Consider the following 16,665-nt stretch of genomic DNA (forward strand, 5'->3'; position numbering starts at 1 on the left):
AGTTATGGTAAGGGAAAGTGCATACAGGAAGACCAGCTAAGCAAGAATGCAGCAATTGAATTAAGGCAGGGCTAGTGGGAAGAAGTAGACCATGGTGGTCATCAGATCAGTAGTGTGTTGCCAAGACAGCTGCCAGTTTAGGTAAGTACGGTTGCTTTGGTGGTCTCTCATGAGTGTTGCCCAGACATGTATTTAAAGTACTGGCCTCCCTGAAGATGTGCCCTGGTTCTCACACTACATGTTACTGTGGTTGGGGACAGGTACCACACTTCCCAGTTCCTTACACATCTTCTTGTGGGATTCCCAGGGAGCTCTCTGTACAGCGGAAGCAAGCAGGGAGAATCCCGTTTACATTAGGATATCATCACCTTACGGTAAGGGAAGGACCCGGCAGCCTGTCTTTACACATGTCTGAGCCTGAAGGATGAAGAGAGATGAGTTCAAGTATTGTGCACAAGAGGAAGCCAGAACTTCACAGAAGAGCTAGAAAAACGCAGAGGAATACCCAGTGGAGCTGGCTAGGACCCTGCCGTCCAGCACCCCTGCTGACAGGCCAGTGTGTTGCTCATTCTTCAGGTGGGTGGGTGACACCAAGAACGTAAGTTACCAGGTAGGGGCGCAGCAGACAGCCCTCTACATGTTGTCCATTTTCATTCCCGACTCCCTCAGCTTCGGAGAGCATCTGGGACCACAGTTCAGACGTCCTACAGGTTAGTGTAGACACCAGATGCTGGATAGGGCACGCAGCTTAATCACAGGATCTATTGACGGTAAGATTTACATTATCCCATATTTGATCTTTCCTGCTTTGTCCACAAACCTTCCCGTCCTCAGTGTGTACAGACGAGGTAGGTGAAGTGAGACAGCCTTCCAGGCACGGGCTGCCCAGAGCCTGCCGAGGAAGCACTGGTTCCCTGGGCCCCATGGCCACCGTCTCAGTCGTGGCCTCCTTCCTCCATGTTCCCAGCCCCACCCCCTGGGCAGGAACAGTAGCTGAGGACATACTTCTCGCTTTGCCACAGCCCACAAGGTAACACTCATTCTCGCGGAAGTCGTGCTTACACACAGCGTGAAGTTCCGTTTTCCAGTCACCACACCTAGCTTTCAGGGAATGCACTCCAGTTGGAGATCCTGGCTTATTTTTTCCTCAGTGAGTCATCCTTATAAATTTATCTCCAGAGACAATACGGTCAGCTCCCCACCTCACAAAGGCCATGGGGCTTCTTTGCTTCCATATTTACTCACACAAAATTCACCTAAAAGTTGAAATAAAAATCACAGGAGCCGAGTGTGCACCAGTACCCTTCTGTCCTGCACATGGCCTGTGGCTTGTGGGGCTGCTGTACGGTATATGGGAGCTGTCCCTTCTCGGCATTCGTTAATACCCCTGACTTCCTGAACCTTTGAAAACTGGAAGATAGTATGACCGGATCATCATGCCCACCCATATTGAGTTGCAGAACGAGCTTGGGGCTGTGGTTTTATGTGTAGCGTGTGCAAGCTTCCTATGCTGGGCCGGGGCGGTAGCTGAGCGGTGGAGCATGTACAGCATGCGTGCACGAGGCCCTGGGCTCCATCTCTAGCACTGCAGAGAAAGGCAGAGGTTCCCTGCTGGCTAGACGATCCATATTTCTTTTTTTTTTTCTTTCTTATTTTATTATTTTTTTTGGTTTTTCGAGACAGGGTTTCTCTGTGGCTTTGGAGCCTGTCCTGGAACTAGCTCTGTAGACCAGGCTGGTCTCGAACTCACAGAGATCCGCCTGCCTCTGCCTCCCGAGTTCTGGGATTAAAGGCGTGCGCCACCATCGCCCGGCTAGACGATCCATATTTCAAAGGAACAGGGTTCTAAATGTTGATGAATTTTCTTTAAGCTGGCCTTGAGATAATTACAAAGATGTCCTTGAACTTTGATCCTTCTGCTCCTACCTTCTCCCTCTGCTGGGCAGTCTATGGGTGCTGGGGGTCTAATGCAGGGTTTTGTGCATGCTAAGTATGCACTCTTACCAACTGAGCCTTTGTCCACTACTGTTGCTGATCTCAAACTCAGGGTTCCTCCTGGCCAGCCTCCAGAGCAGAGATCACTCACAATCTGTCATGGCCAGCTTAATCAGAAAACATGGTGGCTGGAAAAGGGGTAGACTCAAACGTATCTCCAATCGGAGACTGAGGGCTTCCCCGGTGTTGCCTTTTGGTGCAGTCCTACCGACCACTAAGGCCCACATCCTGCTCTAAAAACAACGGAGAAAAAGCATGGGATAAAACCGGACTCGCTGAACATAGTGGACAATGCGGACTACTGAGAACTCAAGAACAATGGCAATGGGTTTTTGATCCTACTGCACGTACTGGCTTTGTGGGAGCCTAGGCAGTTTGGATGCTCACCTTATTAGACCTGGATGGAGGTGGGTGGTCCTTGGACTTCCCACGGGCAGGGAACCCTGATTGCTCTTAGGGCTGACGAGGGAGGGGGACTTGATAGGGGGAGGAGGAGGGAAATGGGAGGCAGTGGCGGGGAGGAGGCAGAAATCTTTAATAAAACAAACAAACAAACAAAAAAACAACGGAGAAGCGACTGGTCCCACACTTCCTGCTGCTCCCACACGGTCTGACTTTCTCAATAGCACCGTCACCTCTGACACACTGCACCCTATTCTCACTTTTCTGGCTCTCTCTTCACAAGGACGGAAACATTTCGGGAACAGGGCTTCCTAGCCAAAGCCTAGCCCAGGGCGTGAGTTAATAAAGGTTGCACAAATGGCTGAGTGAGGACGCCAGTTCCTCTCGCTGGGGACTGCCACTTCCCTCTCTCGCTACAGCCCTGCCTTTCCATGCACTTAGCAGCCGAGAGCTCAGATGACCACAGGTCTGTATCAGTTCCAGTGGCAGCTTTCCCAGTGTGATGGCAACAGTTCCTTTCACCTCCGGATACTGTGTCCATCTGCAGTCAACCCCCTGACCCCCCTCCAGCTCCCCTCCCTGACCCAGGAGTCAGCCTGTGCCTTCATCTCGAGTTTCCTACTCTCTGCCTTGTACTGATATCACTTTCCTTGAAGTGTCTGCCAGAGGCTGACAGTAGACACTGGTTAGCTTGCTGTGGGAGGCCTCTTTCTTCTCCTCTCTGCCCTTCCCCACAGCTCCCCGGCCTGTGCCGATTTGAAGGGCTCAGATGTGGCCGTGATAGTTCATGCAGGTCCAAGGTGAGAAACTTAGCAAGTTCACAGAGTTGAGGGTGTGCAAACTGAACACTGCCGGCCGCTGACACACTGAGCACAGTGGACTGGAGCTCCTCTTTCTCGCCGCAGGAGCCACCAGGCCGAGGAAATGATCTCATCCAGGTCCCTGTGGTAGAGCCCTGGTTGGTCCCATGAGCATGAGCCCTGGTAGCACTTCCTTCTGTCCTTCTCAGGAAAACCCCCTTTGGTTCTTCATGGTTCCTTCTTATTTTAATATTTGAAAAAAAAATCTCATGTGGACGAGTGCTTTGCTTGCATTTATGTCTGTGCACATGTGTGCCCAGGGCCATGAAGGTCAGAGGAGTCAGACTCCTGGAATTAAAGATGCAGATGGTTCTGAGTCATCATATGGATTCTGGGAACCGAATTCAGGTCCTCTGCAAGAGCAGCCAGTGTTGTTACCTGCTGAGTCATCTTTTCAGCCCTTTTCCTCATTTTTTTTTTAAAGTAGGATTACTGATAGCCCAGGTTGGCCCTGAAATGCCTAAAAAGCTGGGGATAGACTTTGATCCTCCTGCCTCTACTACCTGAATGTTCGGATTACAGGTATGAGGCACCAGGTGCAGTTTATGTGGGGCTGGGGACTGACCCAAGGATCTGCACACGCTGGACAAGCGGTCCATTGACTGAGCTCCACCCCTAGCTCCCAAGGCAGCTCGGACACAAATGAACAGACTCAGATACATGAGGCTGCTCAGACCCTCTGGCCTGTGGCTGAGGGCCTGTGCCTGCAGGTCTCATGACAGCCAAGTCAGGACAGAACTGCTTCTCCAGCAAAGGCAGAGGGAAGGGCCTCTCTCCATTGCCACAGGTTCTATCGCCCAGGCTCAGAGAACCTCTGGCCATCTCAAGGGCTCCACAGAAACACCACCTCTACACACATACAGCGTCCGTCTTATCCTGGTCTATTCTCTGCTCCACACTTCTACCAAGTTCTCCACGAGGGGGAAGTCAGGCCTGCACACCTGTAATCCCAGCACCAGGAAGGCTCAGGCAGGCTCCTGAGTTTGAGGCTAGCTTGGGTTATTATAGTGAGACCCTGTCCCCCAAACCAGACAATTGGGGGAAAACTGTGTGCCAATCCAACCTTCTGCCTGAAGTTTTCTCTTATCTCCAGCAAGGCCTATGCATAGCTACTGTTCTCAGAGCATGGAGCGAGGCCCTCACAGGCACTGTGGGTTTGCAGGAGCAGGTGCAGAAAGGGGGACCCCTGCTAGACCCTGAGGAATAAGGGACTCTGACACAGGAGCCCTTCCATTAGCCACCCCTGCTGAAGGACACAAGCAGGGAGGGCTGCCTTACCTCTGTTTTCTTTTTTTCAAACCTCAAATGCTGGCTTTCACCTGAAACCCGAAGTGGTCTTGTACTAATCAGCAGGAGTGGCCCAGAGAGGAGTGAAGGTCACAGCTACCTCACACCCCCAGGAGGTCCTGGGCACTCACTCAGAGAAGACCCATCAACAGAGCTGGAGAAGTCTCCATAACCACAGCTCAACTATGCTCCTGCTGAGAGGAGAGGGAATCCCCTTTTTTCAGCAAAGAGGATGGTTCTCATACCTCAGCTTCTCACCTGACTTTCTGAAAGCCAGGGATTGTGGGGGGAGAATTGCCTCATAACGTCTTCCAGGAGGCAGTCCTGTGTGACCCTGCCTGCACGCCCTTGCTCAAGCTACCCAGGCTTGGCTTGTCTCTAGGGGACAGGCCATCCTCTCAGCAATGCCTTGGCACTGTCAAAGAAGGTGGGCACTCTGTGAGGGCAGGAAGGGTGTCTCATGGCACTTGGGTGTGCTATGCCCCTAAGGACAAGGGATTAGGCTGGTGGTAGGATAAACTCTGGTATACACTTTGAGTTCTGAGCAGGTTCCACGTTCTAACCTTTTCATTACCGGGAGGCCTTGGGGCGCACAGGAATGGGAGAAGGTTCTGCTAACAACCGGGGCAGGGGAACACAAAGGAACACAAAGCCTTCCTTAGTATGGTTAAGACTGGGGGATGACTGCCTTTAGAGACGGAAGAGAGAACAATGAACTTCATAGTCTGTGAGGCGCAAGGCCACTAGTACCTGGTGGCCAGAATCTCAAACCACGTTCTGAGGAGGTCCTCCGGTTAAAGGAGGCCGGAAGTGGCTGGCTGCACTGTCCAAAAGTCCATTGCAGGAAGAAGCACAGACACACCTTGGAGGCATCAGGACTGAGTCTGTGGAGTAAGAAGGGGGTGGGAGGGTGGGGGAGCAGGACTTCTAAGAACCCGCCCACTCTCAATTTCAGATCCTCCTCTTCCCTACCGCCTTACCCTCTCCCCTTCAATACTCTCCTTTCAACATTTTATCCCCTCCCCAACTCTCCGTCCTCCCCCTCCCCTCCACGCTTCCTTCCTTCCCCCACTCGCCCCTATCCCCACTTTCGATTCTCACCTCTCCTTTCTCGTTTCGAGCCCTCTCCTACCCCCTTTCCATCCTTTGACCCGTTCTACAGGCTCCCCCTTCCCCCACAGTCCTTTCCACTCCCCCAAGCCCATCTCCCTTACCCATCCCCCGCCCCACACGTCTCCTCCCCTTCAGCTCCGCCATCGCCACGTCCCCAGCCCCGCCCGCACAAGCTTCGCGGGGGAACCCCGGAGACGTCACCACCCACAGCGCCCTCCTTCCCGCGCTCTCCAGAAAGGACGCGAAGGTGGTGACGTGTCCTGAGCGCCAGCGCGGCTGCGCACAAGGAGGTGCGTGCTTAACTTGCGGCGCCGCCTGGCGGAAGGACAGCGGCGGTGAGGCTGGGGGCGACGCGTGTCGGCGGCGCGGTGGCGTTATCTCGCGGGGCCGCAGGGCCGCGTGCTTCGCCGGCGTCCCCTGTGCCAGTGTGGGCGGAAGCGTGGCTTCATGCCCTGATTTACTTGGTCGGCTAAACAGCTTGGCAACGTCGTGCTGCGAGTCAAGGGAAGTTTGAGGACCAGGAGACTGTATGTCATCGACTGAAATCGTGTCTCAGGAACAGAAAGTACTATCTCTGGCAATATGAGCGGTTCCCCGCCCCCCGCTCCCGTCATGCTGTTTCTCTATGCAGACTCAGGAATTGGAACTCAGCGTTGATTTTTCACGAGCTAGGCCATTTGTAGAGTCGCTCAAGGGAGCACAAGCTAGCCCTCTCCCCCAAGTCGGAGCCGGGAAAGGCAGGAGACAGGTCACATGCACAATCAGGATGTCTTTTGAAGTGTAGTTTCCAGCCTAGCACTTCATGCAATATCAGGGTGCCTCCTAGAAATGCGGGTCCTGGACCCTTGCTCTGGAGCTTACTCAGATATACTTTGGCTTTCTGAGGCAGGGCCTCACCTCGGCCGGCCTGGTACTTCCTATGTAGACTAGGCTGCCTCGAAGGTGTGCCCCATCATGACTGGTAAGACTACACACTCAGCTAAGATTCCCGAGTGAGCCCTATACACTCAAGTTTGACAGGCTGCAGCGCAGCAAGCCTTACAGGGCTCCTAAGGCCTGGTCGCACCCCACCTCACAAGGTGTTTGTCCAGCCTTATCTCCAGAGAAACAGTTCCTTGTGTTTTTATTTTTTTTCCTAAGCAGGCCAGAGCTGGGTTTCTCTCATATCAGGTCTACTTGTGGCTTCCAACTGGTCAAAGACAATGAACTGTAATGCATTTATATCAAGGGGCTGGAGACATGACTGGCTAAGAGCATTGGCTGCTCTTCAGAGGACCTGGATTCTCAGCACCTACATGATGGCTCACAACCATCCCTAGTTCCAGTTGCAGGTGCTTCAACAACCTCTTCTTATTACCCAGGGCACTAGGCACCCGCGTGGTACTCATACATATATGTAGACAAAACATGAAAGAAAAAACCTTCATTTCAAACCAATATAATATTTCAAGTATAAAGCATACATCGAAGTAAACTAAACAAAATTTTAGTGCTGTGTAGAGCCAGATCTGTAGCTTCCGTGAGGCTCCTGAGCTTTGCAAGGAGTAATGCCTACACTCTAGAGAAAGATGAGACTCAATAACGGACGTGTTGGATGTGTTTTAAGTGTACACAGAAGTCATGGCAGGGGGCTGGAGAGATGGCTCAGTGGTTAAGAACACTGCCTGCTGGCCGGGCGATGGTGGCGCACGCCTTTAATCCCAGCACTTGGGAGGCAGAGGCAGGCGGATCTCTGTGAATTCGAGACCAGCCTGGTCTATAAGAGCTAGTTCCAGGACAGGCTCCAAAACCACAGAGAAACCCTGTCTCGAAAAACAAAAAACAAACAAACAAACAAACAAAAAGAACATTGCCTGCTCTTCCAAAGGTCCTGAGTTCAATTCCAGGCAACCACATGGTGGCTCACAACCATCTGTAAAGAGGTCTGGTGCCCTCTTCTGGCCTGCAGATATGCACACAGACAGAATATTGTATACATAATAAATAAATATTTAAAAAAAAAAAGAAGTCATGGCAGGTGTGTAGGAAATGTTTCCTCCTCTTCTAGAAAGGAAGTCCCCACTGCCTGCACCATCTCCATTCTGTGATGAGTGAACTCAGAACTAGGTTTTGAATTTTATCAGCTGTTCTTTTTTTGTTTTTTTGAAACAGGTTCTCATTATGTAGCCCTGGCTGTCCTGGGGTTCACTAATATAGACTTCAAAATCACAGAAACTAGGTCTCAAAATCACAGAGACTACCTCTGCCTCCTGAATGCTCAGCTGCTCAAAAATTTAAAGGAAAATAAAGTGAAGTGTCGTTGATCCCTTGGCCCTAGCCACTTTTCCCTGTTTGACTACAAAGTAAATTCACCCAAAGGCTTCTGACTGTGAAATCACGACAGCAATGGCACCATTTTAAAAAAGTGACACTGTACTTTATTTGCCATCAAGATAGAGGATCGGCGCGCTCAGGCGGATCCTTTGCACTCTCTCTGCCCAGGGCATCATGACTTTTCCACACTGTTGGCTAAAGTCCAGTGCCGCTGACTTTTTAGAGAATTACCGAAAAATGAGCTGCAGGTGAATCCATGAGAAGGCCCATGACCCGGACTTCACTGCTTTTAAAACTCTGGTCAGAAATAAGTGCTCAGTTTATAACGAAGACTGTACACAGCAGTGCCCACCCACACAGATGTTCTGAGCACCTGCACCTTAGCTAAGGGCAGTTCATTAGCAGGGACCGTATTAAGTGCTACCAGGATTTACAGTGGTCGGGTTGGGGATGTGCAAACTCCGCAAAATTAACTCTTGATTTGCCTCAAGGGAAAGTGATAGTGGTCAGAGGGGCCAGCTCCAAAGACTGGTCCAGGGGTGGCCTTGGATCTTGGTAGTCAGCCACATGTCCATTCCGGTGGTGACCATACTCAAACTTGATTCGAAGCTCACCAATCTTGGATTGCGGGAGGATGTCTGGGATCCACTCAATGATAAAGGGTGTTGGCTCCTTCTGATCGGGGGAAGTGTTCCCTACAAAAGGTAGAAAGGGAGGTTAATTAGTACGGGTCCACCTGACTTCCATTAAAACTATTCCTGTGTTTTTGGTTTGTTTTTGTGACGGGGTGTTACTGGAGCCCAGAATGTCCTCATACTCACTGTGGAGTATATAATAACTCTAGATCTAGACTGGTAAGATGGTTAGTGTAAAGGCACTTGGGGCATAAGCCTGGCAACTTGAGTCTAATCCCCTGAACCTATATAAAGTTGGATAGGTACCAGCTCCACACAGTTGTCCTCTGAGCTCCATATACAAGCTGTGGCACACGGACAACTCATGCATGTGCATGCATGCACGGGCATGCATGCACACACAGAGACATACTATAACAAGAAAATTAAGAATAAAGAGCTGAATGGCCAATAGCGAGGCAGGAACAAGGATAGGTGGGGTTAGCAGGCAGAGAATAAATAGGAGAAATCTGCTAGAGAGGTAAAGGAGCAAGAAAAGGAGAGGGGATGCTAGGGGCCAGCCACACACCAGTCATGGATAAGAGTGAAAGTAAGATATACAGAAGTAACAAAAAGCCGGGCGGTGGTGGCGCACGCCTTTAATCCCAGCACTCGGGAGGCAGAGGCAGGCGGATCTCTGTGAGTTCGAGGCCAGCCTGGTCTACAAGGGCTAGCTCCAGGACAGGCTCCAAAACCACAGAGAAACCCTGTCTCGAAAAAAACCAAAAAAAAAAAAAAAGAAGTAACAAAAGGAAAAGCCCAGAGGCGAAAGGTAGAGGAGTTAACTTAAGAAAGGCTGGCCAGAAACCAGAAGGTAAGGCCGGGCATTTATAAGTAAGAGTAAGCTTCCATGTGAGTGATTTATTTGGGAGATGGGCGGCACTGAGTGGAGGTGGAGGGCACCCCACTGGGCTCTGCTATCAACACCAGCATTCACAAATGATGGCTGTGTGGGGAGACGGGTAGAAATCCTAGCCCTCCCATTTGTGCCCAGGTGGAACTTGTACCAGCCACAGAACAAACAGCCCCAATCTCTGTCTTTCTGAAAGTTCCACACACACCTGGACCCACCCATGTACTGACTGCAAAGCATGGTTAACACTGACTAGCAAATTCAGAGGACGGAGCGGTCTGCACGAGGAGAGTAATATGAACAGGGTAAAAAGAGGAACACGGAAACCCACGTGCCGGAGTCTGAGTTTTGTAACACCGTTTTCTTTTTCTTTCTTTTTTTTTCTTCTTTTGGTTTTTTGAGACAGGGTTTCTTTGTGTAACCCTGACTGTCCTGGAACTTGCTCTGGAGACCAGGCTGGCCTCAAATTCACAGAGATTCGCCTGAGTCTGCTTCCCCAGTGCTGGTGGGTAGCGTGCACCACCATCGCCCAGCAGATATAGTTTATTCTATTCAACTTTAAATAAGAAATTAGTGGCCCACGACTTTAATCCTAGCATTCTTTGGAGGTAGAGACAGATGGATCTTGTTATGCCCAGATCCACGAAGTCCCCCCAAAACCAACAAGGAGTTTGAGTCCCGTGTGTAAAAGCAAAGAGCCTTTATTCTACACAAGTTTGCAAAACTCAGTCTCTCCGCATTTCCAATGTATTGGGGTGATCGGAGAGTCCCGAGCTCAGTTAGAGTTGGGTTTTTGTAATAGTAAAGGTGGGTGTGAAGGACTTCTAAGGTTCAGGACCCCTGATTGGCTGACGTTTGTCTACGGGTGTCCTGGTGAATGTGTGCGGGCAGGTGATCCTATCTACAATGGTTGGAACGTTAGGCATTTCCTTTGGATGGTCTGTGCCTGGTAATCTCAGTTTGTGCGGTGAGACTCAGGCCTCCATTAAGCTTATCATGGCTGGGTCCTACACTGGCAGGTGATAATGGTTGGAACATTGAGAACTTCCTTTGGATGGTCTGTTCCTATTAAGCTTCTCATGGCTGGGTCCAAAAGATCTTTGTGAGCTGGGGGCTAGCCTGGCCTACATAAGCAAGTTCCAGGACAGCAAGGGTTACATAAGGAAACCAGAACAAACAGACAGAACAGGGCCAACAAGGTGTCTGTGCGGTTAAAGGCACTTTTCAGGGAGCCTGATTCAATCACCTAGGACCCACCCGGTGCAAGCTGTCCTTTGTTTGGTAGGGCTCTCTACCCCACCCCTAAACATATTAAATGTAAAGAAAGTAACAAAAACAAAACCCAAACAAACAAAAAATCCTTCATGGGGTTAAAGAAAAAAGAAAAGGGAAAGGGAAAAGAACTGGAAGAGAGACCAATGCTGCTGTAACTACTTAAAAATGTTTTAAGGAGGGCTGGAGAGATGGCTCAGAGGTTAAGAGCACTGCCTGATCTTCCAAAGGTCCTGAGTTCAATTCCCGGCAACCACATGGTGGCTCACAACCATCTGTAATGAGGTCTGGTGCCCTCTTCTGGCCTGCAGACATACACACAGACAGAATATTGTATACATAATAAATAAATAAATAATTAAAAAAAATGTTTTAAGGACCAGCGAGGCTGCTCAGAGGGTCAAGGAGCTTGCCAATAAGCCTGATACCTGAATTCAAGCCTTGGAACCCTCACGGTAGAAGGAGAGAACCAACTCCCACAGTTTGCCCTCTGACCCCTCTCTATATGCCCGCTGTGACATGCACACTCTTCTTCCTAAATAAGTAAATAAACATGTAGACACATATGGCTCCCACTCCCCCAAGCACACAAAATAAATTTAAAAGCCCACTGCTGGGTTTATGGTATAAAATAGAATATCCACAGTGACAGCAGGGCCAGACTGAGAAGAGAAACTAGCAAGAGAGGGCCGAGTTCAAAGACAGAATTAAATCTGCATGGTTCTACCATCTGGTCCAAACTGTCACTATGCCAAAGACTGTGGTATCACATAAGTGTCTATACAGACCAATGGCATTTCCCACCAGTAACAAAAACACATGGAAGTATGTTTTATTTTTGAGACAGGGTCTGTGTAACCTTGGCTGGCCTGGAATTCACTGATCTGCCTGGCTCTGCCACCTGAATGCTAGGATTAACAGTGAGCACCATCATACCTGGCCTAGTAAAAGTTTCTTTCTTGCCAGGCGGTAGTGGCATACACATTTAATCCCAGCACTTGGGAGGCAGAGACAGGCAGATCCCTGAGTGTGAGGCCAGCCTGCTCTACAAGAGCTAGTTCTAGGACAGGCCCCAAAAAGCAACGGAGAAATCCTGGCTCGAAAAACCAAAAAAACAAAAACAAAAACAAAACTTTCTTTTTTTGCATGGGGGAGAGGTTTCTTTTTCTTTTCTTTTTTTTTTTTTTTTGCGGGGAGGATAGGTTTCAAGACAGGTTTTTCCTCTGTATCTCTGGAGAGACCAGACTGGCCTTGAACTCACAGAGAGCCACCAGTCTCTGCTTCCCCAGTGCTGGAATTAAAGGCATGCACCACCACTGTATGGTGTAAAATTTTTTTTACATTAAGTATTAGACATCAACCAATAACCATCTGGAAGAAAGTAGAAGATGGTTGGCATATTAATAACATATGCAAGAATAAACTCCAGAGGATCAAACATTTACATGTGCTAAAACGTGTAGGCTAAAGATTGCTTTTGGAAAATTTAATATTACGGGCAGGAGAGATGGGCTCCATAGTAGAGTCTATTGCTCTTTCAGAGGATCTGAGTTCAGTTCCCAGCACTCACACTGGGTGGATCCCAACCATCTGTAACTCCAGCTCAAAGGGAGTCTGGAGAGGTTTACATGAAAGTAACTGTGATGCTGCTTTGAGTTGGGAGGGCTGCAGGGACTTCACTGCTTCTTCCATTATCTGCCCATGGTTCGCGTCTTCCAGCTGCTAGCAGTACAGCAAGCACCAGCTAAGAAGAGACAAGAGCCTTTTTGCAGGCTCTGATGAAGTGAGTGCATGAGCTTTGATTGAGGAGGAGATTCAGAACCTCTGCAGCACAGAGAAAGGGTGACCCTCAAGGGAGGGATGCTCCTTAAAGTCACTTACCAACTTTGAGGAAGGTTTTCAGCTCCAGAGGTCTCAGCACTGGTTGCTTCTCCATCCGACCATAGGTCTCCGCGATGCTCTCTACTTCTACTTTAGGGCATTTAAACAGCTCGTAAGTACCATCCCGGTTCTGGATAAAGCTCCGAGTGATTTCCAGGGGCATCTGGACACAGAGAAGGGTAAGAAAGGGAGACAGGGCTGGAGAGATGGCTCAGAGGTTAAGAGGTTAAGGCTGATCTTCTGGAGGTCCTGAGTTCAATTCCCAGCAACCACATGGTGGCTCACAACCATCTGTAGTGAGATCTGGTGCCCTCTTCTGGCCTTCAGGCATACAAGGAGGCTGAACACTGTGTACACAATAAATAAATAAATCTTTAAAAAAAAAAAAAAAAAAAAAAAAAAGAAAGGGAGACAGACAACTTGAAATTCAGGCATCTTGGGTGCCAATAAGTCTCTTGTTTCTTTTTATCTTTTAAAAAATATCAATTTTAGCTGGGTGGTGGTGGCATAAGCCTTTAATCTGAGCACTCAGGAGGCAGAGGCAGGTGGATCTTTGTGAGTTCAAGGGCAGCCTGGTCTACAAATGGAATTCCAGGACAGCCAGGACTGTTATACAGAGAAACATTGTCGTCCTCCCCCCCAAAAAAAAAAACCAACAGTAAATAACCCCATGACCCCCCATCACTCTTATTATTTATATATATGTGTGTGAATGAAAATGAGGATATGACTGCTCCTAGGCATGGCTGAGGGGAAGGGTTTAGTGGAGATATGGAAGAGAACGGCCAGAGATAGCTGTAAAGGTCCAGACTGAACCAGGTCATGGAAGGAAGGGGTGGGGAGCGAAAGAAGAAGAGAAAAGAGCAGGTGGGGCAAGGCGCAAGAGTACCAACAGCACATGGAAACTAAGAGAACCAAATGCAACACCAAGAGAGTGTAGCCAAAATGGCTGAGTTATATAGGAAGGAGAGTCCCTGGGTTGGAGAGTTTGGGATAGAGGGCGGGGTGAAAAGTGCTGGGAGGGGCCACAGGTCCAGACTGAGACTTGTCATGGGTTTGTCTGGGAGCTGGCAGTGGGTGTGTACACCTCCCATGTACTGGGTACTTGGAGAAGCCAGAAGGAAGAACACTGGATTCCCAGGAGCTGGAGAGACAATTACAATTACATGGTGTTTGTGAGTGGCCATGTGGGTGCTGAGAACTGAACCTGGGTCCCCTAGAAGCACAACCAATACTTTTAACCTCCCAGCCAGCTCCAAGACCCATGATATTCTTTTTGTTTTAAGTGTAGGCAAATCAATAAACTTTCTTTTGTACATTCTTTTACAAACATTTATTTTGTAATCCATGTATGTGTGTGTTTTTAAAGATCTATTTATTTATATGTGATGAGCGCTCTATCTGCATGTATGCCTTTATGCCAGAAAAGGGATCCCACTGCAGGTGGCTGTGAGCCGTGTAGGTGCTGGGAAATGAACTTAGGACCTCTGGAAGAGCAGGCAGTGCTGCTGCTTCTTCTTCTTCTTCTTCTTCTTCTTCTTCTTCTTCTTCTTCTTCTTCTTCTTCTTCTTCTTCTTCTTCTTCTTCTTCTTCTTCTTCTTCTTCTTCTTCTTCTTCTTCTTCCTCTTCCTCCTCCTCCTCCTTCTTCTCCTTTTTTTAAAGTTTTCTGAGACAGGGTTTCTCTGCAGCTTTGGGACCTGTCCTGGAACTAGCTCTTGTAGACTAGGCTGGCCTGCCTTTGCCTCCTGAGTGTTGGGATTAAAGACCACCACCACCCAGCTGAGCAGTCAGTGCTCTTAACTCGTATGTATGTGTTGTATATGTAAGTGTGTGTGCAGGTACATGTGCCTATATGTGCACACAGAGTGACCAAAGAGGATGAGGGGTTAAACTCTATCACTCCGAACCTCAAGACAGGGTCTCTCACTGAGCCTGGAGCTGGGCTGGAGGCCATCAAGTCCCCCCAAAACCTGTTTCCACTTCTCATAATGCTGGACTTACAGGCCTGTGTGGCCATACCCAGCTTTTCTTTCTCTCTCTCTCTCTCTTTTTTTTTTTTTTTCGAGACAGGGTTTCTCTGTGGCTTTGGAGCCCGTCCTGGAACTAGCTCTGTAGACCAGGCTGGTCTCGAACTCACAGAGATCCACCTGCCTCTGCCTCCCGAGTGCTGGGATTAAAGGCGTGCGCCACCATCGCCCAGCTTCTTTCTCTTTTTTTTAATTTTATTTTTAAACATTTATTTGTTTGTTTATTTATTTATTTATTATGTATGCAATTTCTATCTGTGTGTGTGTGTCTGCAAGTCAGAAGAGGGCACCAAACCTCATTACAGATGGTTGTGAGCCACCATGTGGTTGCTGGGAATTGAACTCATGACCTTTGGAAGAGCAGGCAATGCTCTGAGCCATCTCTCCAGCCCCTTTATTTTATTTTATTTTATTTTATTTTATTTTTTTAAGCATGGTGGATGCTGGGTAGGAGAGATGGCTCAGAGGTTAAGAACACTGGCTGCTCTTGCAGAGGTCCTAAGTTCAATTTCCAGCAACCACATGGTGGCTCACAACCATCTGTAATGCGATCTGGTGCCCTCTTCTGTCATTTGTGTGTACATGCAGGCAGAACACTATAGAATAAAGACATCTTAAAAAAGAAAACTATGGTGCTGAGGATTTGAACTGGGGTCCTGTGCTTGCAGAGCTGGTGCTCTCCTCTTTGGTATTGTCAAGTGAGTCTTTCCTTACATCAGCTGGGATTTTCTCTCATTTGAATCCCATGCGAACCATGTGTGGACTGAATCCATCAGCTCTCCACCATCAGTGACAGCTGGCACAGGCCCTCTGTTCCCCCACAGGAACATTCTGCTCATCTCACATCCTGGTATTTCCCTGTCCTTGGGATTCAGCCACTTTACTAGTGACCTAAGCAAGTCAGTGCCCCTCTCCCCCTTTAAACACAGCAGATATCAGTGCCAGGTGGATGGAGGATGGGCCAGACAGCAAAGGACACTCAGGAACAGGTGCCCAGGCAGCAGAGCTCTTGCCCCTCATGTAGCCTTGGGGTCTTTGTGCCTTCCTGAATGCCACTGCTTTAGGCTAGCAGCTGGATTTAACATTCTCCAAGTGCCTTCAGGGCTGCTCCTGGGCTGCTCCAGGGCTCACACCTAAGCTGTGCAGCCATCAAAACCTTACTTCTGAGCACAATGATGCTTTCGTGTTAATCTAATCCTTTTGTGTTGTTGTTTTTGAGACAGTCTCACTATGTAGCCCTGTAAGAATAGATTTTGAGCCTCTGCCCCACCTCAAGTGCTGGGATTTTAAGTGTGAGCTGCTAAGCCTGGCTAAATTAACCTGCATGTGTCAGAGTCACACTATGTAGGGGGTTCTGAAATAGTCAACTTCTGTCGGATGGGAAAAGGCTGTCAAAATTTCAGATCTACTTCAGCAAACTGTTTTAAGATGCACAGTGTGGGCCTGTGATGGATGGCCGAGCTGGTGATGGTGGGCACCTGGTAAGGCCGACAATAGAGTCAACCCCAGAACTCAGAGTGAGAGAAGGGCCCATTGTCTTCTGACCTCTACATGTCACACACACACACACACACACACACACACACACACACACACACAGAGCAAATAAATAAATTGGAAAATGCAGTCCCTGGTGAAAGACAACAATAGATAGAGGTCAAATTATAGTTTGGGGAGGATAACTTAGTTATACTGGACCCAGTGACTTCACTATTATTAATATCTTTCCTAGTGTCAATCAGTGAAGTTTAGGGTCTTCATAGATACCAGGAGATCATTAATTAATTCATAAGGAAAATCCTGCCTTTTCTTTATTTTTTTTTGAGACAGGGTCTTACTTGGTAGCTTGGACTGGTCTGGAACTCACCATGTAGACCAGGCTGGTCTCTGACTTGAGTACTTGGATTAAAGGCATTCACCACCATGCATGGCCCCAAATCCTGCTTTCTGACCCCAAAGGTGGTAGTTTCGTTTTTTTTTTTTTTTTT

General features: G+C 48.7%; 1 protein-coding gene and 1 long non-coding RNA gene across 7 annotated transcripts in view; both read right to left on the bottom strand.

Annotated features, from left to right (window-relative positions):
• Positions 1–2,986: 2,986 nt before the first annotated feature.
• On the bottom strand, positions 2,987–5,731 carry LOC130885026 (uncharacterized). The gene is made up of 3 exons (XR_009058128.1): positions 5,646–5,731; positions 5,295–5,428; positions 2,987–3,545 (listed from the first exon to the last, which is right to left on the bottom strand). It is a non-coding gene; the product is annotated as an uncharacterized LOC130885026 (long non-coding RNA).
• A 2,347-nt stretch (positions 5,732–8,078) lies between these two features.
• The window catches only part of C1H2orf42 (chromosome 1 C2orf42 homolog), a 39,509-nt gene continuing 30,922 nt past the window's right edge, over positions 8,079–16,665 (bottom strand). For all 6 annotated transcript variants that reach the window (XM_057772081.1, XM_057772040.1, XM_057772073.1 and 3 more), the window contains 2 exons: positions 12,651–12,813; positions 8,079–8,665 (listed from right to left, as the gene is read on the bottom strand). In XM_057772081.1, the coding sequence (XP_057628064.1) occupies positions 8,457–8,665; positions 12,651–12,813 (372 nt within the window). In that variant the 3' untranslated portion in view covers positions 8,079–8,456. The remainder of the gene's footprint in view (positions 8,666–12,650; positions 12,814–16,665) is intronic.

This window comes from Chionomys nivalis, chromosome 1 (assembly GCF_950005125.1).
Source record: "Chionomys nivalis chromosome 1, mChiNiv1.1, whole genome shotgun sequence".
Taxonomy (NCBI): Eukaryota; Metazoa; Chordata; class Mammalia; order Rodentia; family Cricetidae; genus Chionomys; species Chionomys nivalis.